Below are 20,654 nucleotides of genomic sequence, written 5' to 3' on the forward strand. Positions count from 1 at the left end.
TAACCATTCTAACAGGTGATACCTTGCTGTGGTTTTGATTTGCATTTTCCTGATGATTAGTGATTTTTTTGGTTTTATTTTCTTAAGATTTTATTTATTTATTTGAGAGAGAGCACATGTGAGAGAGCATGACCTGGGGTTGAGGGACAGAGTAAGAGGGAGAGAAGTAGACTCCCCACAAAGCAGGGAGCCCTATGTGGGGCTTGATCCCAGGATCCCAGGACCCTGACCTGAGCCAAAGGCAGACACCAAACCAACTGAGCCACCCAGGTGCCCCATGATTAGTGATGTTGACCATCTTTTCATATACCCATTGGCCATTAGTATGGCATTTTAGGAGAAGTATCTATTGAAGGCTTTAGCTCACTCTTATATCAGGTTATTAGGGGGTTTTGGTTTTGGTTTTGGTTTTTGGTATTGATGAAGGAATTCCTGTCAATTAACCCTTTACCTAATACATGGTTCATAAATACTTTTTCCTGTTCTGTAGGTTGTCCTCTCACTCTGTTGAGTGTTTCCCTTGTGTAGAAGCTTTTTAGTTTGATGTAATTCCACTTGTCTATTTTTTGGTTTTGTTCCCTGTAATTTTGATGTTAATCCCAGAAGTCACTGCCAAGGCTAATGTCATAAATCTTTTCCCCTAAGTTTTCTCCAGGAGTTTTATAGTTTCATGTCTTACATTTGAGAGCTCGATCTGTTTTGAATTGTTTTTGTGTATGGTGTAAGGTAAGGGTCAAATTTCATTCTTTTGCATCTGGATATCCAGTTTTCCCAGCAGCATTTCTCAAAGAGACTGTTTACCCCACTGTGTATTCTTGGAATTTTTTTCAAAGATCAGTTGACCAGATACATAGGAGTTGATTTCTGAGCCCTCTATTCTGTTCCATTGATCTGTCTGTATCTGCCTTTATACCAGCATCATACTGTCTTAATTATAGTAGCTTTGCAATACAGTTGACCCTTGAACAGTACAGGGGTTAGGGGCACCAAACCCCCAAGCAGTTGAAAATCTGTGTATAACTTTTGACTTCCCTAAAACTTAACTAATAGCCTACTGTTGACTGCAAGGCTTATTGATATATAAACTGTCAATTAAAAATATTTTGTGTATATATTATATACTGTATTCTTGCAATAAAGCTAGAGAAAATTATTATTAAAAAATTATAAAGAAAGAAAGTACATTTACAGCACTATACCATATTTATTTAAAAAAAAAAATTGTGTGTAAGTGAACCCACACAGTTCAAACTCATGTTGTTCAAGGGTTAGCTGTATTTTTTTTTAAAGATTTTATTTATTTTTTAGAGAGTGAGCGAGAGAGAAACAGCATGAGAGGGGAGAGGGTCAGAGGGAGAACCAGGCTCCCCGCTGAGCGGGGAGCCCAATGTGGGACTCGATCCCAGGACCCCGGGATCATGACCTGAGCCGAAGGCAGATGCTTAACCATCTGAGCCACCCAGGCGCCCGGGTTAGCTGTATATTTTGAGATCAGGAAGTGTGATGCCTCCAGCTTTTGTTCTTTCACAAGATGTTTTGGCTATTCAGGGTCCTTTGTGGTTCCACATGAATTTTTTTTGTGTTTCTGTGCAAAATGCCTTTGGAATTTTGATAGGAATTTCATTGAATTTGTAGTTAACTTTGGGTAGTATGGACATTTTAACAATGTGAATTCTTTCAATCAAGAACACAGAATGTCTTCCCATTTGTTTATGTGTTCTTTAATTTCTTTCATCTTGTAGTTGTCAGTACCCAAGTCTTTCACCGTCTTACTTAAGTTTATTCCTAAGCATTTTACTTTGGGGGTATCTTATTGCTTTTTTAGGGTTTTGATATATAGGATCATGTCATCTGCAAACAGGAACCATTTTACTTCTTCCTTTCTGATTTAAATGCCTTTTATTTCTTTTTTTTTTTTTGCTTAATTGTCCTGGCTAGAACTTCCAGTATTAGATGTGGTGATAATCAGCATATTTACATTGCTCTTGATGTTAGAGCATTTCACTTTAAGTTTTTCACTATTGAGTATGATATTAGCTGTGAGCTCTTCATATACAGTCTTTATTTTATTGAAGTATCTTCCACTCCTGATTTGTCAAAAGTTTATATCATATATCAATTTTGTCAAATGCCTTTTCTATATGTATTAAGATGACCTTGCCATTTTTATTCTTCATTCTCTTAATGTGGTGTATCACACTGATTACTTTTTGTATGTTGAACCATCACTTTGTCATGAGGATGATCCTTTTAATGTGCTGTTGAACTTTGCTAGTATTTTGTTGAGGACTTCTGCATCTATATGTGTCACAGATATTAGCCTGTAGTTTTCTTTTCTTGTGGTGTCCATTATGGTTTTGGTATCAGGGTAATGCTGGTTAATAAAATGAGATGGAATATTTTCCCTTTTCTTAAATTTCTTGAAAGAGTTTGAGGAAGATTGGTATTAATTCTTTAAATGTTTGGTAGAATTCGCCAGTAAAGCCAATCTGTCCTGGGCTTTTTTTGTTGCAAGGATTTTGATTACTGGTTCAATCTTCTTATTGCTTTCTAATCTGTTTCCTTTCTATTTCTTTATAATTTAGCATTGGTAAACTGTATGTTTTTAGAAATTTATTGATTTTTTTTAGGGTTTCCTGTTTGTTGGCATATAATTGTTCATAATAATATGTCATGATCCTTTTTATTTTTGTAGTATCAGTTGTAATGTATCTCCTCTCATTTCTGATTTTATTCATATCAGTCTTTTTTCTCTTTGTGTTAGTCTAGCTAAAGGTTTACTAATTTTCATTAAAAAAAAAAACAGTGCTTACTTTTCCTGATTTTTTTCAGTTGCTTTTCGTTTCTTTATTTTGTTCATATCTGCTCTAATCTTTATTATTTCCTTCCTTTTGCTAACTTTGGGCTTTAGTTTGATCTTTTTCTCATTTCTTGATGAGTGAAATTTGGTTGTTAGTTGAGATTTTTCTACTTTTTAAAAAATGTAGGCCTTTGTTAATATAAACTTCCCTCTAAGCACTACTTTTGTGGTATCCCATAAATTTTGTTATGCTGTTTTTCCAATTTCATTTATCTCAGGAGATTTTCTTTTAAAAAGGTTTTCTAATTTCCCTTTTGATTTCTTCTTTTTTTTATTTTTTTTTCCTTTTGATTTCTTCTTCATTTCATTGGTTTTCAAGAAAGTACTATTTAATTTCTACATTTTTGTAAATATTCCAGCTTTCCTTTTGCTACTGATTTCTAGTTTCACTGAGGAGTGGGGCCCCAAGCTCTAGGTTCATCTGGGGCCAGAGATTGGGAGGCCACCATCTTCATTCTCATCCTCTAAAACTGCATGGGAAGCCTTCAGGAAACAAAAGCTACCAAGAGCAAACCTAAGCAGATTACTTAGCCTGACCCCTGGCAAGGGTGATACAATTCCGCTTGGGGCAAAGGCATTTGAGAATCACTGCAACAGTCCCCTCCCCCAGAAGATCAGAAAGAACATTCAGCTAAGACCAAGTTGACCAATCAAGGAGAACTGCAAAACTCCAGTGCTAGAGGAACACAGCACACAGAATTCATGGCTTTTTCCCCCCATGATTCTTTAGTCTTTCAAAGTTAATTTTTTTAATTTCATTTTTTTCTTTTTCTGTTTCTTTTTTTTTTTTCATTTTTCTTCTTTCCTTTTTCAACCAACTTGTTACCTTACTAATTCCTTTTTTAAAATCTTTTTTAATTTTCATTTTTAGAGTCTTATTCTATCCCTTCATGGCATTTAACCTTATTTTTTGTATATATATATAAATTTTTCTTTCTTCAAAATTTTGGAATGCAGTTTCTTCTAACAGACCAAAATATATCCTAAATCTAGTGTATGGCTTTGTTCTATTCACCCACCTGATCACATTCTCTGCTTAAAAAAAAAAAAAAAAATTCTTCTTTCTTATTTCAACCAACTTATCTTATCAATTCCTTTTATTAAATCTTCTATAATTTTCACTTTTACGTTCATATTCCATCTCTTCATTGTATTTACCCTTATTTTTGTATATATGTAAGTTTTTCTTTCTCTAAAATTTTGGGGAGCAGTTTCCTCTAACAGACCAAAATACACTGAAAATCTAGTGTGTGGCTCTGTTCTATTCACCAGCCTGATCATAGTCTTTATGTTTTCTTCTTTTTCCGTCAGTTTCAGGTCTCTTCTTATTTGTTTAGTGTATATTTTTCTGGGGTCTTTGTTACCCTTTTAGCATTTTGTTCTGTCATTCACCTATTCTACTCTGGACAAATGACAAAATGGAAAAACTGACCCCCCAAAAAATAACAAGAGGCAGTACCAACTGCAATGGATGTAATCAACATGGACATTAGTAAGATGTCAGAACTAGTTCAGAATAATGATTATAAAGATATTAGCTGGGCTTGAAAAAGCATGGGAGATACTAGAGAATCCCTTTCTGGAGAATAAAATCTGACCAAGTCAAAATCAAAAAGACTATTAAGGAGGGGCAGTCAAAAATGGAGGCTATAACTGCTAGGATAAATGAGGCAAAGAGAGAATTAGTGATATAAAAGACCAAATGATGGAGAATAAAGAAGCTGAGAAAAAGAGAGATAAACAACTACTGGATCATGAGGGCAAAATTCAGGAGATAAGTGATACCATAAGACAAAACAATATTAGAATAATTGGAATCCCAGAAGAAGACGGAGAGAGAGGGGCAGAAGGTATATTGGAGCAAATTATAGCAGAGAACTTCCCTAATTTGGGGAAGGAAACAGGCATCAAAATCCAGGAGGCACAGAGAACCATTCTCAAAATCAATAAAAATAGGTCAACACCTCGACATCTAATAGTAAAACTTACGAGTCTCAGAGACAAAGAGAAAAACCTGAAAGCAGCTCGGGACAAGAGGTCTGCAACCTACAATGGTAGAAATATTATATTGGCAACAGACCGATGCACAGAGACCTGACAGGCCAGAAAGGACTAGCATGATATATTCAGGGCACTAAATGAGAAAAATATGCAGTCAATAATACTATATCCAGCTAGGCAAATACTATATCCTCTAAGCAAAGAGAGAGCCTAAAAGTAACATAGACCAGAAAGGAACAGAGACAATATACAGTAATAGTCACCTTATATGTAATACAATGGCACTAAATTCATACCTTTCAATAGTTACCCTGAATGTAAATGGGCTAAATGCCCCAATCAAAAGACACAGGCTATCAGATTGGATAAAAAAACAAGACCCATCAATATGCTGTCTGCAAGAGACTCATTTTAGACCCACAGACACCTCCAGATTTAAAGTGAAGGGGTGGAAAACAATTTACCATGCTAATGAACATCAAAAGAAACAGGTGGCAATCCTTATATCAGACAAATTAGATTTTAAACCAAAGACTATAATAAGAGATGAAGAAGGACACTATATCCTACTTAAAGGATCTATCCAACAAGAAGATCTAACAATTATAAATATCTATGTCCCTAACATGGGAGCAGCCAATTATATAAGCCAATTAATAACAAAATCAAAGAAACACATCAACAATAATACAATAATAGTAGGGGACATTAACAACTCCTCAATGAAATTAGGCAAAGATGAAAATGATTTCTAAGCAAAAGATCAACAAGGAAATAAGGGCTTTAAATGACACACTGGACCAGATGGAATTCACAGATATATTCAGAACATTCCATCCCAAAGCAACAGAATACACATTCTTCTCTAGTGCACATGGAATATTCTCTCAACCAGTACGAAAAGATTGGGATCATTCCCTGCATATTTTTGGACCACAATGCTTTGAAACTAGAACTCAATCACAAGAGGAAAGTTGGAAAGAACTCAAATACGTGTAGGCTAAAGAGCATCAAACTAAAAAATGAGTGGGTCAACCAGGAAATTAAAGAAGAATTTTTAAAAATTCATGGAAACCAATGAAAATGAAAACACAACTATGCAAAATCTTTGGGATGCAGCAAAGGCAGTCCTAAGAGGAAAGTATATAGCAATACAAGCCTTTCTCAAGAAACAAGAAAGGTCTCAAATACACAACCTAACCCTACACCTAAAGGAGCTGGAGAAAGAACAGCAAAGAAAGGGCGCCTGGGTGGCTCAGTTGGTTAAGCGACTGCCTTCGGCTCAGGTCATGATCCTGGAGTACCTGGATCGAGTCCCGCATCGGGTTCCCTGCTCAGCAGGGAGTCTGCTTCGTCCTCTGACCCTATCCCTTCTCATGTGTTCTCTCTCTCTCATTCTCTCTCTCTCAAATAAATAAATAAAATCTTTAAAAAAAAAAAAAAAAGAAGAAGAACAGCAAAGAAAGCCTAACCCCAGCAAGAGAAGAGAAATAATAAAGATCAGAGCACAAATCAATGAAATAGAAACCAAAAGAACAGTAGAACAGATTAACAAAACTAGGAGCTAGTTCCTTGAAAGAATTAACAAGATTGATAAACCCCTGGCCAGACTTATCAAAAAGAAAAGAAAAAAGACCAAATAAATAAAATCATGAATGAAAGAGGGGAGATCACAATCAACACCAAAGAAATACGAACAATTATAAGAACATATTATGAGCAATTATATGCCAACAAATTAGATAATCTGGAAGAAAAGGATGCATTCCTAGAAATGTATCAACTACCAAAACTGAACCAGGAAGAAATAGAAAACCTGAACAGACCTATTACCACTAAGGAAATTGAAGCAGTCATCAAAAATCTCCCAACAAACAAGAGCCCAGGGCCAGATGGCTTCCTAGGGGATTTCTACCAAACATTTAAAGAAGAATTAATACCTATTCTTCTGAAACTGCACCAAAAAATAGAAATGGAAGGGAAACTTCCAAATCATTTTATGAGGCCACCATTACCTTGATCCCAAAACCATACAAAGACCCCATCAAAAAGGAGAATTACAGACCAATATCCCTGATGAACATGGATGCAAAAATTCTCACCAAAATACTAGCCAATAGGATCCAACAGTACATTAAAAGGATTATTCACCACGACCAAGTGGAATTTATACCTGGGCTGCAAGGTTGGTTCAACATCTGCAAATCAATCAATGTGATACAATACATTAACAAAAGAAAGAACAAGAATCATATGATCTTCTTGGGACACCTGAGTGGCTCAGTCGTTAAGCGTCTGCCTTCGGCTCAGGTCATGATCCCAGGGTCCTGGGATCGAGCCCCGCATCAGGCTTCCTGCTCAGCGGGAAGCCTGCTTCTCCCTCTGCCACGCCCCCTGCTTGTGTTCCCTCTCTCGCTGTGTCTCTCTCTGTCAAATAAATAAATAAAATATTTAATAAAAATAAAAGAATCATATGATCTTCTCAATAGATGCAGAAAAAGCATTTGACCAAGTACAGCATCCTTTCTTGATCAAAACTCTTCAGAGTATAGGGATAGAGGGTACATACCTCAATATAATAAAAGCCATCTATGAAAATCACACAGTGAATATCATTCTCAATGGGGAAAAACTGAGAGCTTTCCCCCTATGGTCAAGAACATCACAAGGATGTCCACTATCACCACTGCTATTCAACATAGTATTAGAAGTTCTAGCCACAGCAATCAGACAACAAAAAGAAATCAAAGGCATCCAAATTGGCAAAGAAGAAGTCAAATGCTCACTCTTTGCAGATGATATGATACTTTATGTGGAAAACCCAAAAGACTCCACCCCAAAACTGCTAGAACTCATACAGGAATTCAGTAAAGTGGCAGGATAGAAAATCAATGCACAGAAATCAGTGGCATTCCTATACACCAACCACAAGACAGAAGAAAGAGAAATTAAGGAGTTGATCCCATTTACAATTGCACCCAAAACCATAAGATACCTTGAAATAAATCTCACCAAAGAGGCAAAGGATCTGTACTCAGAAAACTATAAAATACTCATGAAAGAAATTGAGGAAGACACAAAGAAATGGAAACTGTTCCATGCTCATGGATTGGAAGAACAAATATTGTGAAGATGTCCATGCTACCTAGAGCAATCTACACATTCAATGCAATCCCCATCAAAATACCATCCACTTTTTTCAAAGCAATGGAGCAAATAATCCTAAAATTTGTATGGAACCAGAAAAGACCCCGAATAGCCAGAAGAATGTTGAAAAAGAAAAGCAAAGCTGGCAGCATCACAATTCTGGACTTCCAGCTCTATTACAAAGCTGTCATCATCAAGACAGCATCGTACTGGCACAAAAACAGACACATAGATCAATGGAACAGAATAGAGAGCCCAGAAATGGACCCTCAACTCTATGGTCAACTAATCTTTGACAAAGCAGGAAAGAATGTCCAATGGAAAAAAGACAGTGTCTTCAACAAATGGTGTTAGGAAAATTGGACAGCCACATGCAGAAGAATGAAACCGGACCATTTCCTTATACCACACACAAAAATAGACTCAAAATGGTTGAAAGACCTCAATGTGAGACAGGAGTCCATCAAAATCCTAAAGGAGAACACTGGCAGTAGCTTCTTCGACATGAGCTGCAGCAACTTCTTCCTAGAAACATTGCCAAAGGCAGGAGAAGCAAGGGCAAAAATGAACTATTGGGACTTCATCAGGATAAAAAGCTTTTGCACAGCAAAAGAAACAGTCAACAAAACCAAAAGACAACCAACAGAATGGGAGAAGATATTTGCAAATGACAGATCAGATAAAAGGCTAGTATCCAAAATCTATAAATAACTTATGAAACTCAACACCCAAAGAACAAATGATCCAATCAAGAAATGGGCAGACGATGTGAACAGACATTTTTCCAAAGAAGACATCCAAATGGCCAACAGACACATGAAAAAGTGCTCAATATCGCTCGGCATCAGGGAAATCCAAATCAAAACCTCAATGAGATACCACCTCACACCAGTCAGAATGGCTAAAATTAACAAGTCAGGAAACGACAGATGTTGGCGGGGATGCGGAGAAAGGGGAACACTCCTACACTGTTGATAGGAATGCAAGCTGGTGCAGCCACTCTGGAAAACAGTATGGAGGTTCCTCAAACAGTTGAAAATAGAGCTACCATACGACCCAGCAATTGCACTACTGGGTATTTACCCCAATGGTACAAATGTAGGGATCTGAAGGGGTACGTGCACCCCGATGTTTATAGCAGCATGTCCACAATAGCCAAACTGTGGAAAGAGCCAAGATGTCCATCGACAGATGAATGGATAAAGAAGAGGTGGTATATATATACAATGTAATATTATGCAACCATCAAAAGGAATGAGATCTTGCCATTTGCAATGACGTGGATGGACCTGGAGGGTATTATGCTGAGTGAAATAAGTCAATCAGAGAAAGACATGTATCAGATGACCTCACCAATATGAGGATTTCTTAATCTCAGCAAACAAATAGGGTTGCTAGAGTGGGGGTGGGTGGGAAGGATGGGGTGGCTGGGTGATAGACATTGGGGAGGGTATGTGCTATGGTGAGCGCTGTGAATTGTGCAAGACTGTTGAATCACAGATCTATACCTCCGAAACAAATAATGCAATATATGTTAGGAAAAAAAAATAGAAGAAGATAGTAGGAGGGGAAGAATGAAGGGGGGGAAATCGGAGGGGGAGACAAATCAGGAGAGATGATGGCCTCTGAAAAACGAACTGAGGGTTGTACTGGGGAAGGGGGTGGGAAGATGGGTTGGCCTGTTTTGAGTATTAAAGAGGGCACGCTCTGCATGTAGCACTGGGTGTTATGCACAAACAATGAATCATGGAACACTACATCAAAAACTGATGTAATGTATGGTGATTAACATAACAATAAAAAAATTTTTTAAAAGATAAAAAGGTTTTGCAGAGCAAAGGAAACAGTCAACAAAACTAAGAGACAACTGACAGGCACCTTATGTTCATTTATTAATTCTAATTGGTTTGTAATTTCCAGAATTTTCTATGTACAGAGCCATATCATCTACAAACAAGGACATCATTCATTCTTCATTTCCAATCTTTCTACTCTTTTTTTCTTACCTTATTTTCCTGGCTAGGATCATCCATACAGTGTTGAAAAGGAATACATTGTGAAATGAATATGTTCCTGATCTTAGGAAGAAACATTCACAATTTCATCATTAACTAGAATGTTTGCTATATGTTTTCTTGTTTCAAATTTCCTTTATCACATTACAGTAACTCTTTTATCACTAGTTAAGTGGGAATTTTTATAGTGAAAGGATATTTTTTCTTCATCTATAAAAATGATCACATAATTTTTCTCATTTTCTATTAATATGGTGAATTACATTATATTGGCTTTTTAATTTTAAACCGACCTTTCATTTCTAGATCACTCTCCCCCTCCATGGCTATTTATTTATCTTCTACAATGTTAACTAGATTTAGTTGGAAATGTTTTGTTTAAAATTCCTGCATCTTTAATCAGAAATTAATCTGTTAATTTTCCTTTCCAGTATTACCTTTGCCAAGTTTTGGTATTAAAGTTAGACTAGATATACTAAGCTAATGAGTCATTGAACATTATATCAAAAACTAATGATTACCATACCTTGGCTAATTGAATTTAAATTAAAAAAATAAATAAAGGGGCGCCTGGGTGGCTCAGTCAGTTAAGCGACTGCCTTCGGCTCAGGTCATGATCCTGGAGTCCCGGGATCGAGTCCCACATCGGGCTCATAACTTGAAAAATAACCTGGGATGCTATATAAAATATTATCTCCTTTTATATTCTATCCATCATGTGGTAAGGGAAATTTTTATATACTGATAATAAAGGGGGAATACATAATTTTATAAAATGTTATGATTACTCCATAGTCTGATCTCTAAATTTACTTTCCCAAATGAGTTAAGACAGTAAAATGAGTGAGCTTTATCTTACTAACTAATTTTTTTTCTTAGATAATATTATAACTATAAGCATAAGTGATATCCCTTATAATATCAGTCCTCTTTGTATTTGGCAGTAAAATGTCATTAAGATATAAATCCTCCTTACCAATGCTCAAAACAAAAATTCCACAAAGTATGTGATTATTGATGCTTGTGTGTGTACACAAAAATCACTCCTTTAGTGTAGGTTGGGGAGGAGAGGTTGAGATATCATGAAAACAAGTTTTATTGTTTATAACACTAAATAACAGTGAAAACCATAAAGCATATTACGAACAAATGTTTTGGTTTCAAATCAAGAATTTTGTAGTGCTCCTAAACAATGATCAAAACATGCAATGCACCAAAAAAAAAAAAAAATTACAATGCACAATGGCTAATCACATTGTTCTAGACTCACCTTACACTGGGGGATAACTTGCTGTTACTGCTGCTTTCTTCTGACACAGATCTGTTAAAATGACAAAAAAAATTTTTTTAAGTGGAGAAATTTAAAAATTTTGAACAACTAAGTGGCTATGTGAATGAAGAATATTTTTCAAAGAAACAGTGATTCATTAAATAAAATGTCTCCCTCCAACAAAATAAAACAGATACTGTTCTTTTTTTTTCTTTTCTTTAAGTAGATTAACATACAGTGAATGTTATATTAGTTTCGGGTGTACAATATAATGGTTCAACAATTCTATACATTACTCAGTGCTCATCAAGGCAAGTGTACTCTTAATCCCCTTCATCTCTTTCACTTATCCACCTCACCCACCTCCCCTCTGGCAACCAGTTTGTTTTCTGTATTTAAGAGTCTGTGATTTTGTCTTTTTTTTTATTTTGTTTGTTCCTTTGTTTTATTTCTTAAATTCCTCATATGAGTGAAATCATATGGTATTTGTCTTTCTCTGATTTATTTCACTTAGTATTATATCCTCTAGGTTCATTCATGTTGTTGCAAATGGTAAGATAGCATTCTTTTTATGGTTGAGTAATATTCCATTGTGTATATATACCACATCTTCTTTATCCATTCATCTAAAGATGGATGCTAAATATTAGAAGAAATGCCATCATCCATCTTGCTTTGTTGATTAACTCCTCTCATCTTCATTTTACATTTATTCAATTATTTATAGGATCACATTTGTATAGACATGCCCTCTGATTCTATGACACCCATAACTCCTCAGGTCAAATTAAGCCAAAACCTTAAAGTGGCAGTCAAAATTTAAGTTAATTTTTCTATAAATTTCTATTTTTTTCTTTCTTTCATAACACATATTTGTGTTTTCTCTTCCTGTCATTTCCTGAAAGTTAAACTAGATGTAAATACTTCTATGGGAGAATACAGTAAATTATGAATAAGAAGCCTAATAGCTATATCTAAATATTTATGTAACTGATTACAGATAATGTGGTGATTTCACTTACTGATTTGGTATATCCAAAAATTTATGATACACTGGAAAGCTATTATTATCTCCCATTTTATAGAGTTATAGAGAATAATTTTAAGAACATAGAGATTAAATCACTTGCTCAAGGTATTATAGTTTCTGCATGCAAGATTTAGGATTTAAAACTAAGTTTTCTGAGGCTAAATGTAATTTCTTTCCCATTTCATGATGCTGCCTCCTGTTTCATCACCTGTGTTTTGAACTACACATGTAATTTCTGGTTAAGAAATGACTTTACAAATAGCAGCATCAATACTTAGGAAAATAAATATTTTGGAAGCAGTTTCATAAATACCATTTTCAGTTGAGAGAGTTATTCTAATAGAGTTGTCTGAGATTTTGCATCTAAAAAATTTATCTTTTGAAAGTTCCCTTTAAATGCAGCGTTATATATTCTCAGAAGCCTTTGGACAGTAGACTATTAATAAGAGTATTTAGACAGTGTTGGCTGACTAAGAGGCTGAATAAATCCCCACTATATTCTTGGCAGTCATATCTCCTCTTCAAGTGATACTAATGGTAAAATGAATGGTTTTAGTAATGAGTAAAACTGAAAAAATGGAGGACATCACACTGGTTTGAAATGTATCCCTGGACCTCTCCTCATATTGTTCTACCTACAACCTTAGATTATTCCTGACGAAACATGAGTACTTTTTTCTTGACTCATTGAATTTAGTAAGAATAAACATATATACCTCTCACTTTCAGTTTCATCTCTGTAGCACAGCTCTCTTATTTTATTCTGCTTTATTAAAACAATGGCAGTGATGATGAGCACAGGTAGAGAAATGTAGAAAATGAGTAGAAACCGGTGTTTTGAAGGAGTGGTATTTTGTTCCCTCAAGTAGCTTTTACCTATAATGGAAAATAACCATCTCATATTATGTTAGAGATTGTACTAACCAAACAAAAATGTGGAGAGGATATCATTACCAACATTATTCCCAACACTAAACATTTCACTCACATATATTATAAATATAATAAATATTAATTATTAAATTAACATATAAAATGGACTGTTACTAGTGCTTTACTGATGTCTATGAGTTTTCAACATTACATCATATAGTGATTTATTTGACTGAAGATAATCTTTCATAAGCACGTTTAATACCTACAGACATTTCCTCAATTTCTTTCTGATATAAGTTATCCAAAATTTAAACATGTATATCACAGAGAGTATTGGGATTCTACCTAAATATGAGAATTAAATCTGGGAAGTGTGGCATTTAATTTCTCTTACATTACTAAAATATTTTTCTAAAAATTAAAAATTAGTAGTCACTAAATAACAATTATTTAACTAAGTCCTTTAGTCAAATATATAGCAATAGGAAATTGTTAAAATGGCTCTATAATTATTTTGTAGAATGCATGGCTAAGTCTGGCTTTGACCCACATTTCTTTCCAACTAATGTTAATGTCACATTTTTCTCATCAGTTTTTTTTTAAGGTTTATTTATTTATTTGAGAGAGAGAGAGCACATGTGTGCGCCTGCAAGTGGTTGTGGGGGAGGGGCAGAGAGAGAGAGAGAGAATCTCCAACAGACTCCCCACTGAGTGCAGAGCTGATGCAGGGCTTGATCTCAAGACCCTGAGATCACAACCTGAGCTGAAATCAAGAGTCTGATGGTTAACCGGCTGAGCCACCCAGGTCCTCCTCCTCATCAGTTATTATTCATTCTCAGCTGACATCTGTTTTCATTCCTGAGCGTCTGATCTATGTGGCTCCTCAACTTCCACCTCTTTGTACATATCAGCCACCTATCTGGGTTTATAATGTATCAAACTCTGCTTTCTCCACAATTTATTAGCATGTTCTTGTTGTTGTTGTTTTAATTTGGTATAGAATACTGTTCTATCACTTCTCTGCCAGTTGAAACAATGAGGAAGCTGACAGGTAGAGGAGCCACCCCCCAGCTACAGTCATGCATGATCATGGTTCAATGTGCTCCTCTTAAACTGCCCCAGTGCTTCACAAGATAAAACTTGTGAGCAATGAAACTGGATAATTAGCTGAGGAGATTTCGAAGCAAAATGTTGAAGGTACAGCTCAGGTCCTCCCAACTGCTTACAGCAAATGTGAGAGTGGATTGATGAGTTGAGGAAGTGTTAATCAGAACTTAGAGACCTGGAGAATTCTCAGCCTAACCATTGCAAAAAAATGAGGAAACATGTTTTAGAGAGAATGCCCAATGTGTGGCTGGCAAGTCATTTGATATTGAGATTATTGCATCTTAGCAGCCATCTCAGCAGAAGCAAGGAATAGGGATGAGATCCATGAAGGCAGAAACATTGCCAAGTTGGACCAAAGGGAATAGGATGGGACAATACAGCTATTTGGCTGCCGATATACTTCATTCTTCAAGAAAAGAGAAGAACCCTCCAAAGATGATTAAGAAATCATCAGGGTTTTCTCTCCCATTACAGGCCCAGGAGCTTCCCTTCTTGATTTCAGCTAGGCTGCCCCAGCCCGGTGCCTGGGAGACAGGGAGGCTGCAAAGTGTTGTGTGGGCAGGGCCAAAGGGGTGGGATAGATGTCACTGAGGACTATGGGATGATGCTGCCACTACAGTGGGCTTGGAGGACAGAATATCAAGCCAAAAAGGATATTCTTGAAACAAAAATCTAATGGTCTCCCCTGTACATCTGAAACAAATAATACAATATATGTTTAAAAAAAAAAAAAGGAGGAGAAGAAGAAGGTAGCAGGAAGGGAAAAATGAAGGGGGGAAAATCGGAGGGGGAGACAAACCATGAGAGACTCTGAGAAACAAACTGAGGGTTCGAGGGGTGGGATGGGTTAGCCTGGTGATGGGTATTAAAGGGCACATACTGAATGGAGCACTGGGTGTTGTATGCAAACAATGAATCATGGAACACTACATCAAAAACTAATGATGTAATGTATGGTGATTAACATAACATAATAAAATTTTTTAAAAAATCTAATGGAAGTTAGCTTGCTAAATTTTGTATTTACTGGGATCTGTCATCCTGTCCTTCTTTCCAATTTCTTTCTTTCAGAATGAGAATGTCTATCCTATGACTGTTTTTTGGAGGCACATAACTGGTCCGGTTTTATGGGCTCACAATAGGAAGGAATTTTGCCTCAGAATAAATCATATGTGAGTCTCATGTATACCTGATTTACATGATTCTTAGATGAAGCTTTGTATTTGGAATCAGTGCCAGAATGGGTTAAGACTTTTGGAGCTGCTGAAATGGGGGTACCTGTATTTTGCCATACAAGGAGGACATGAATTTGAGAGGACTATGGGATGGAATTTTATGGACTGAATTGTTCCCCAAAATTCATATGATGAATTGAAGCCCTAATACTCAGTGTGATGGTACTTGGAGAGAAGACCTTTGGGAGGTATTTAGGGTTAAGTGAGGTCATAAGGGTGAGGTCCTAATCTGATGGAATTAGTTAGACCAGAGAGTACTCTCTCTCCACATACACCGAGAAAAGGCCATGCAAGGACTCAGCAAGAAGGCGATCATGTGCAAGCCAGGAAGAGAGTTAGAAAAAAAATTTGCCAGCACCCTGATCATAGATTTCTAGCCTCCACAACTGTGAGAAAATTAATTTCTATTGTTTAAGACACCCAGTCTGTGGTATTTTGTTATGATAGCTCAAGCAGATGAATACAGTGTGTATTCATGAAAATATAGATGAGGTTGTTTAGTCCCCAGAGCATTCCTTAAAGGGAGAAAGAAATAGCTGTGGAACTCCTATTAAAACTTTCCTTCCCAGAAACATTCACTACCTAATAGTCTAGAGAATTTCAGGCTAAAAGACAAGATGGTTTACTACTAGAAAATCTTCAAAGGCAATACAAAAATATGATCAGTTAATAGATGTCATATACATATTTAATATAACCCAAAAAACATTCCTGATTTTAAATACAATTGGAAGAGATAAATATTTTCTCAGTAAGATAAACATATTGAATCAAAAGCAGCATCCTTTTCATGATAAAATATTAGAAGTTTTCCTAGGAGTAAAATAATGATCATCTCTTTTGTGATTATTTCCTTTTATTCTCAATGGATTACCCAGGGCAATTATGAGATGGGGGTAGAGATTAACTAAAGAAGAGGAAATAAAGAAATTATTATTATTAAAAAGATGCGGAAAAATTATTAATTGCAGTTACATCAGTTAACTGCCTTAAAATCTAAAAGACTTTTGAAAATAGTGATAACCCATTGATAAAATGCATGCACAAAAATCTGTAGGCTTCCCATATGTAAAAAGTAACAAATTAAAAATACAATGACAGAAAGACCTTCTAATAACAATTTTCTTTTTTTTTTAAGATTTTATTTATTTATTTGGCAGAAAGAGAGCACAAGTAGGCAGAGAGGCAGGGAGAGGGAGAGGGGGGAAGCAGGCTCCCCGCTGAGCAGGGAGCCTGACATGGGGCTCGATCCCAGGACCTTGGGATCATGACCTGAGCCAAAGGCAGCCACTTAACCGACTGAGCCACCCAGGTGCCCCTGATAACAATTTTCAACAAAATGATAATATTCTTAAAAATGAAAAAGGTAATTTCTGATCCATAGATCATTCTATACCTATAGAGAGAGCAAAACTACAATGAGTTATCAGCTTATACCCATCAGGATGGCTACTATTTACAAAACAGAAAATAACAAGTTTTGGCAAGGATGTGGAGAAACTGGAATCCTTGTGCACTGTTGGTGGGAATGTAAAATAATGCATCCTCTTTGGAAAACAGTATGGAGATTCTTCAAAAAAATTAAACATAGAATTACCATATTATCTAGCAATTCCACATCTAGGTATATACCCCAAATTATTGAAAGCATGGACTCAAACAGATACTTAAACACCCATGTTCATAGCAGCATTATTCACAATAACTAAAACTTGGAAGTAACCCAATTGTCCATTGACAGTTGAATGGATAAACAAAATGTAGTACATACATGTAATGGAATATTATTAGCCTTAAAAAGAAAGGGAATTATGGTGCCTGGGTGGCTCAGTTGGTTAAGCATCTGCCTTCATCTCGGGTCATGATCTCAGGGTCCTGGGATCAAGCCCCTCATCAGGCTTCCTGCTCAGCAGGTAGTCTGCTTCTACCTCTGCTCCTCGCCCCTGCTTGTGCTCTCTCTCTCTCAAATAAAATTTTTTGAAAAAAATTTTTAAAAAGAAATTATGACACATGTTCCAACATGAACTTTAAGGACATTGTGCTAAGTAAAATAAGCCAGATACAACATGACAAATACTGTGTGATTCCACTTATATGGGGTCTCAGAAGTAGTGAAATTCATAGACACAGAAAGTAGAATGGTGGTTGCCAGGAGCTAGGGGAGAAGGAATTGGGGAGTTATCATTTAATGAGTATACACTTTCAGTTCTGCAAGATGAAGAGTTCTGGAGATGGATGGTGGTTGCAAAACAATGGACAATGTCACTGAATTATAGACTTAAAAATGATTAAAATGGTAAATTTTAATTTATGTGTATTTTACAAGTAAACATACATATATAAATATGTGTGTATGTTAAAAAGGGTGAAAAAAATCAATAAAGTAGATTGTCAAGGGTGATGAAAGAGCAATACACAACAGAATTATAAATTTCCTATAACCATAGATAAATGGGAAGCTTCATGAAATTAAAGAGATGCAAATGGATTTCTTTTTACTACTAGTTTGTCATGGATTTAAAAGATTGATAATAATACTCTGGTTTCTCTTCAGATCGCATAAATCTTTCACCTTTTTAAAAGATTGATAATAACTCCTGAAAATCAGGAATAATGTATAGTATTATTAGTGGTAATTTCTGGAGTTAAGATTACATAAAAATTTTGAAAGGAAAATTATAATGTGAAATTAAAATATACTCTTTATAATTTTATATATGAAGTAGACAAGTAGACAAAAATATAGGAGAATTTAGAATGTAGAATACGCAAATAACAGGTAACTCATACACACACATACACATATATATTCAATTATATACATATGTATATTTATGTAGTTATATCTATATATGTAATGCTGTAAAATGGTTATACATTCTTTGATAATATCCATGAAATATTAACAAAAGTTGATAATGTATTGGCTATAAATAAAGCCATCATAAATTCCATAATTTTAGTTTTTTCCAAGCCATATTTTGTTAAGATAAGTCAGTGATATAGAAAATAAATAGAATAAGGGTATTAAAGAAACTGGGCTCCTTAAGATCACCTTGCCTCTCATCTTTATGCCCCAAAATGCATTTGACATCACAAGAGCATCCCCCACATTGAGTCCAGGGCTCATCTTTGGGTACAGGGCCCCAGAAGGGACCATTTGGGGACAGAAAATGCATGCAGCCAATGGCATACCAGCCCAGGGCTTTCAGAGTACACCTACAGGCCCCAGAATACATTGATGAAGACAGACTCTATGGCAGCTGACTAAATGAAACTAGCTGGATTGAAAGTTTTCCTCTGATCCCAGGCTCAGGCACCACCATTCTACTGCCATCAGGACCCAGAGTGACCTAGGGAAACCAAACATGAACATTTGCCTGGGACGATCCAAGCTGTCATATACAAAGTCTCAAATACTGAATAATCCATTCCTGAGATGGGAAATTTTTTGAGTTATGGCAACTGGTTTGGAGGGTTGAAGCAAAAGAAGAAAATCCATATGGAAGCTGAAAAAATAAGGATTAAAAGGAACATTGTTTTGGTGTCAAAAGAATAAAGTATAACTTACCTGCCTTCTTTATTTTCTGTTTTTAGCTCTGCTGATGTCAACAATTGTTAATTTGTGATTCATTCTGAGTGATATGACTTAAGTGTGCAACCTAAGGGTATTGAAATCTTTAATAGTCCATCTTTGACTTAGTCTTTGGATTAACTGTTGTGCTTTGTGTCAAGAGAGTGCTAATTTAATTTTTCATATTGTCAATATTGTAATCATGTTTCCTAAGAGCTCAGATAATGATAATCAGAATGATTACAACACTAAGCAGTATGACCCAGACATCACTGATCATGAAGGCTAAATGACTATTTTTAACGACAGCTGGAAGGACACATACAACTGGATTAAAGAAATAAATAACCAAACAGAGCATATTATACAATATGATGAAAATCATTTGGACGCAGAAATAAACCCACACATATGTGGTCAATTAATTTACAACAAAGGAGCCAAGAATATTAAATGGGGGAAAGGACAGACTCTTAAATAAATGGTATTGAAAAAACTGGATATTCACATGCTAAAGAATGAAATTGGACTATATTATATTATAAACAAATATTAACTTAAAATGTTTTAGACTTGAATGTACCTGAAACCATAAAACTCCTAGAAGAAAATATAGGTGGTAAGCTCCTTGATATCGATCTTGGTGATAATTTTTTTAATGTAAAGGCAACAAAAGCAAAAACAAACAAGTGGGACTACACCAAACTAAAAATCTGCACAGCAATGGAAATCACCAACAAAATTAAAAGGTAACCTCGTGAATGACAGAAAATATTTGCCAATAATATATCTGATGAGGGGTTAATATCCAAAATATATTAAGAATTCATCTAACTCACTAGCAAAAAACTCAAATAATCCTAGGCACAAGACGTCAATAGAAATTTTTCCAAAGACATTCAAATGGCCAAGGTGTACATGAAAAATGCTCAACATCACTAATGATCAGGGAAACACAAATGAAAACCATAAGGAGATATCACTTCACACATGTTAAAATGGCTATTATCAAAAAGACAAGAAATAACAAGTGTTGGCAAGAATATGGAGAAAAGAGAACCCTTGAGCACCATTGGTAAAAATATAAAGTGATGCAGCCCCTATGGAAAACAGTATGGAGGGGGAGGTTAAAAAATTAAAAATAGAACTACCATATGACCCAGCAATTCCACTTCTGGGTATATAGCCAAAGAAAATGAAAACACTACCTCAAAATTATATATGCACTGCCCATGTTCACTGCAGCATTATTTACAAAAGACAAGATATGAATACAACCTAAATGTCCATCAATGAATGAAAATGTGGTCAAATATATATACAATGGAATATTATTCAGCCATAAAAAGGAATGAAATCTTGCCATTTGTAATGGCATGGATGGATCTTGAGAGCATTATGCTAAGTGAAATAAGTCAGACACTAATACAATATATTTGTATGATCTCACTTATATGTGGAATCTAAAAAAAAAAAGAAAGAAAAGAAAAAACAAGCTCATAGATATGGAGAACAGATTGATCATTGCCAGTGGGTGTG

At 35.5% G+C, this 20,654-nt stretch overlaps 1 protein-coding gene across 1 annotated transcript in view; it reads right to left on the bottom strand.

The window, feature by feature from the left end:
• Positions 1 to 20,654, bottom strand: part of LOC118009945 (disintegrin and metalloproteinase domain-containing protein 5-like) — a 173,868-nt gene that overhangs the window by 11,989 nt on the left and 141,225 nt on the right. The window contains exons 15-16 of the mRNA XM_035003989.1: positions 13,040 to 13,199; positions 11,294 to 11,344 (exon numbers count right to left, since the gene is read on the bottom strand). Of these exons, the coding sequence (XP_034859880.1) occupies positions 11,294 to 11,344; positions 13,040 to 13,199 (211 nt within the window). The remainder of the gene's footprint in view (positions 1 to 11,293; positions 11,345 to 13,039; positions 13,200 to 20,654) is intronic.

The sequence above is a fragment of the Mirounga leonina genome, unplaced genomic scaffold (genome assembly GCF_011800145.1).
Source record: "Mirounga leonina isolate KUSES-001 unplaced genomic scaffold, KU_Mleo_1.0 Mir_128, whole genome shotgun sequence".
NCBI lineage: Eukaryota > Metazoa > Chordata > Mammalia > Carnivora > Phocidae > Mirounga > Mirounga leonina.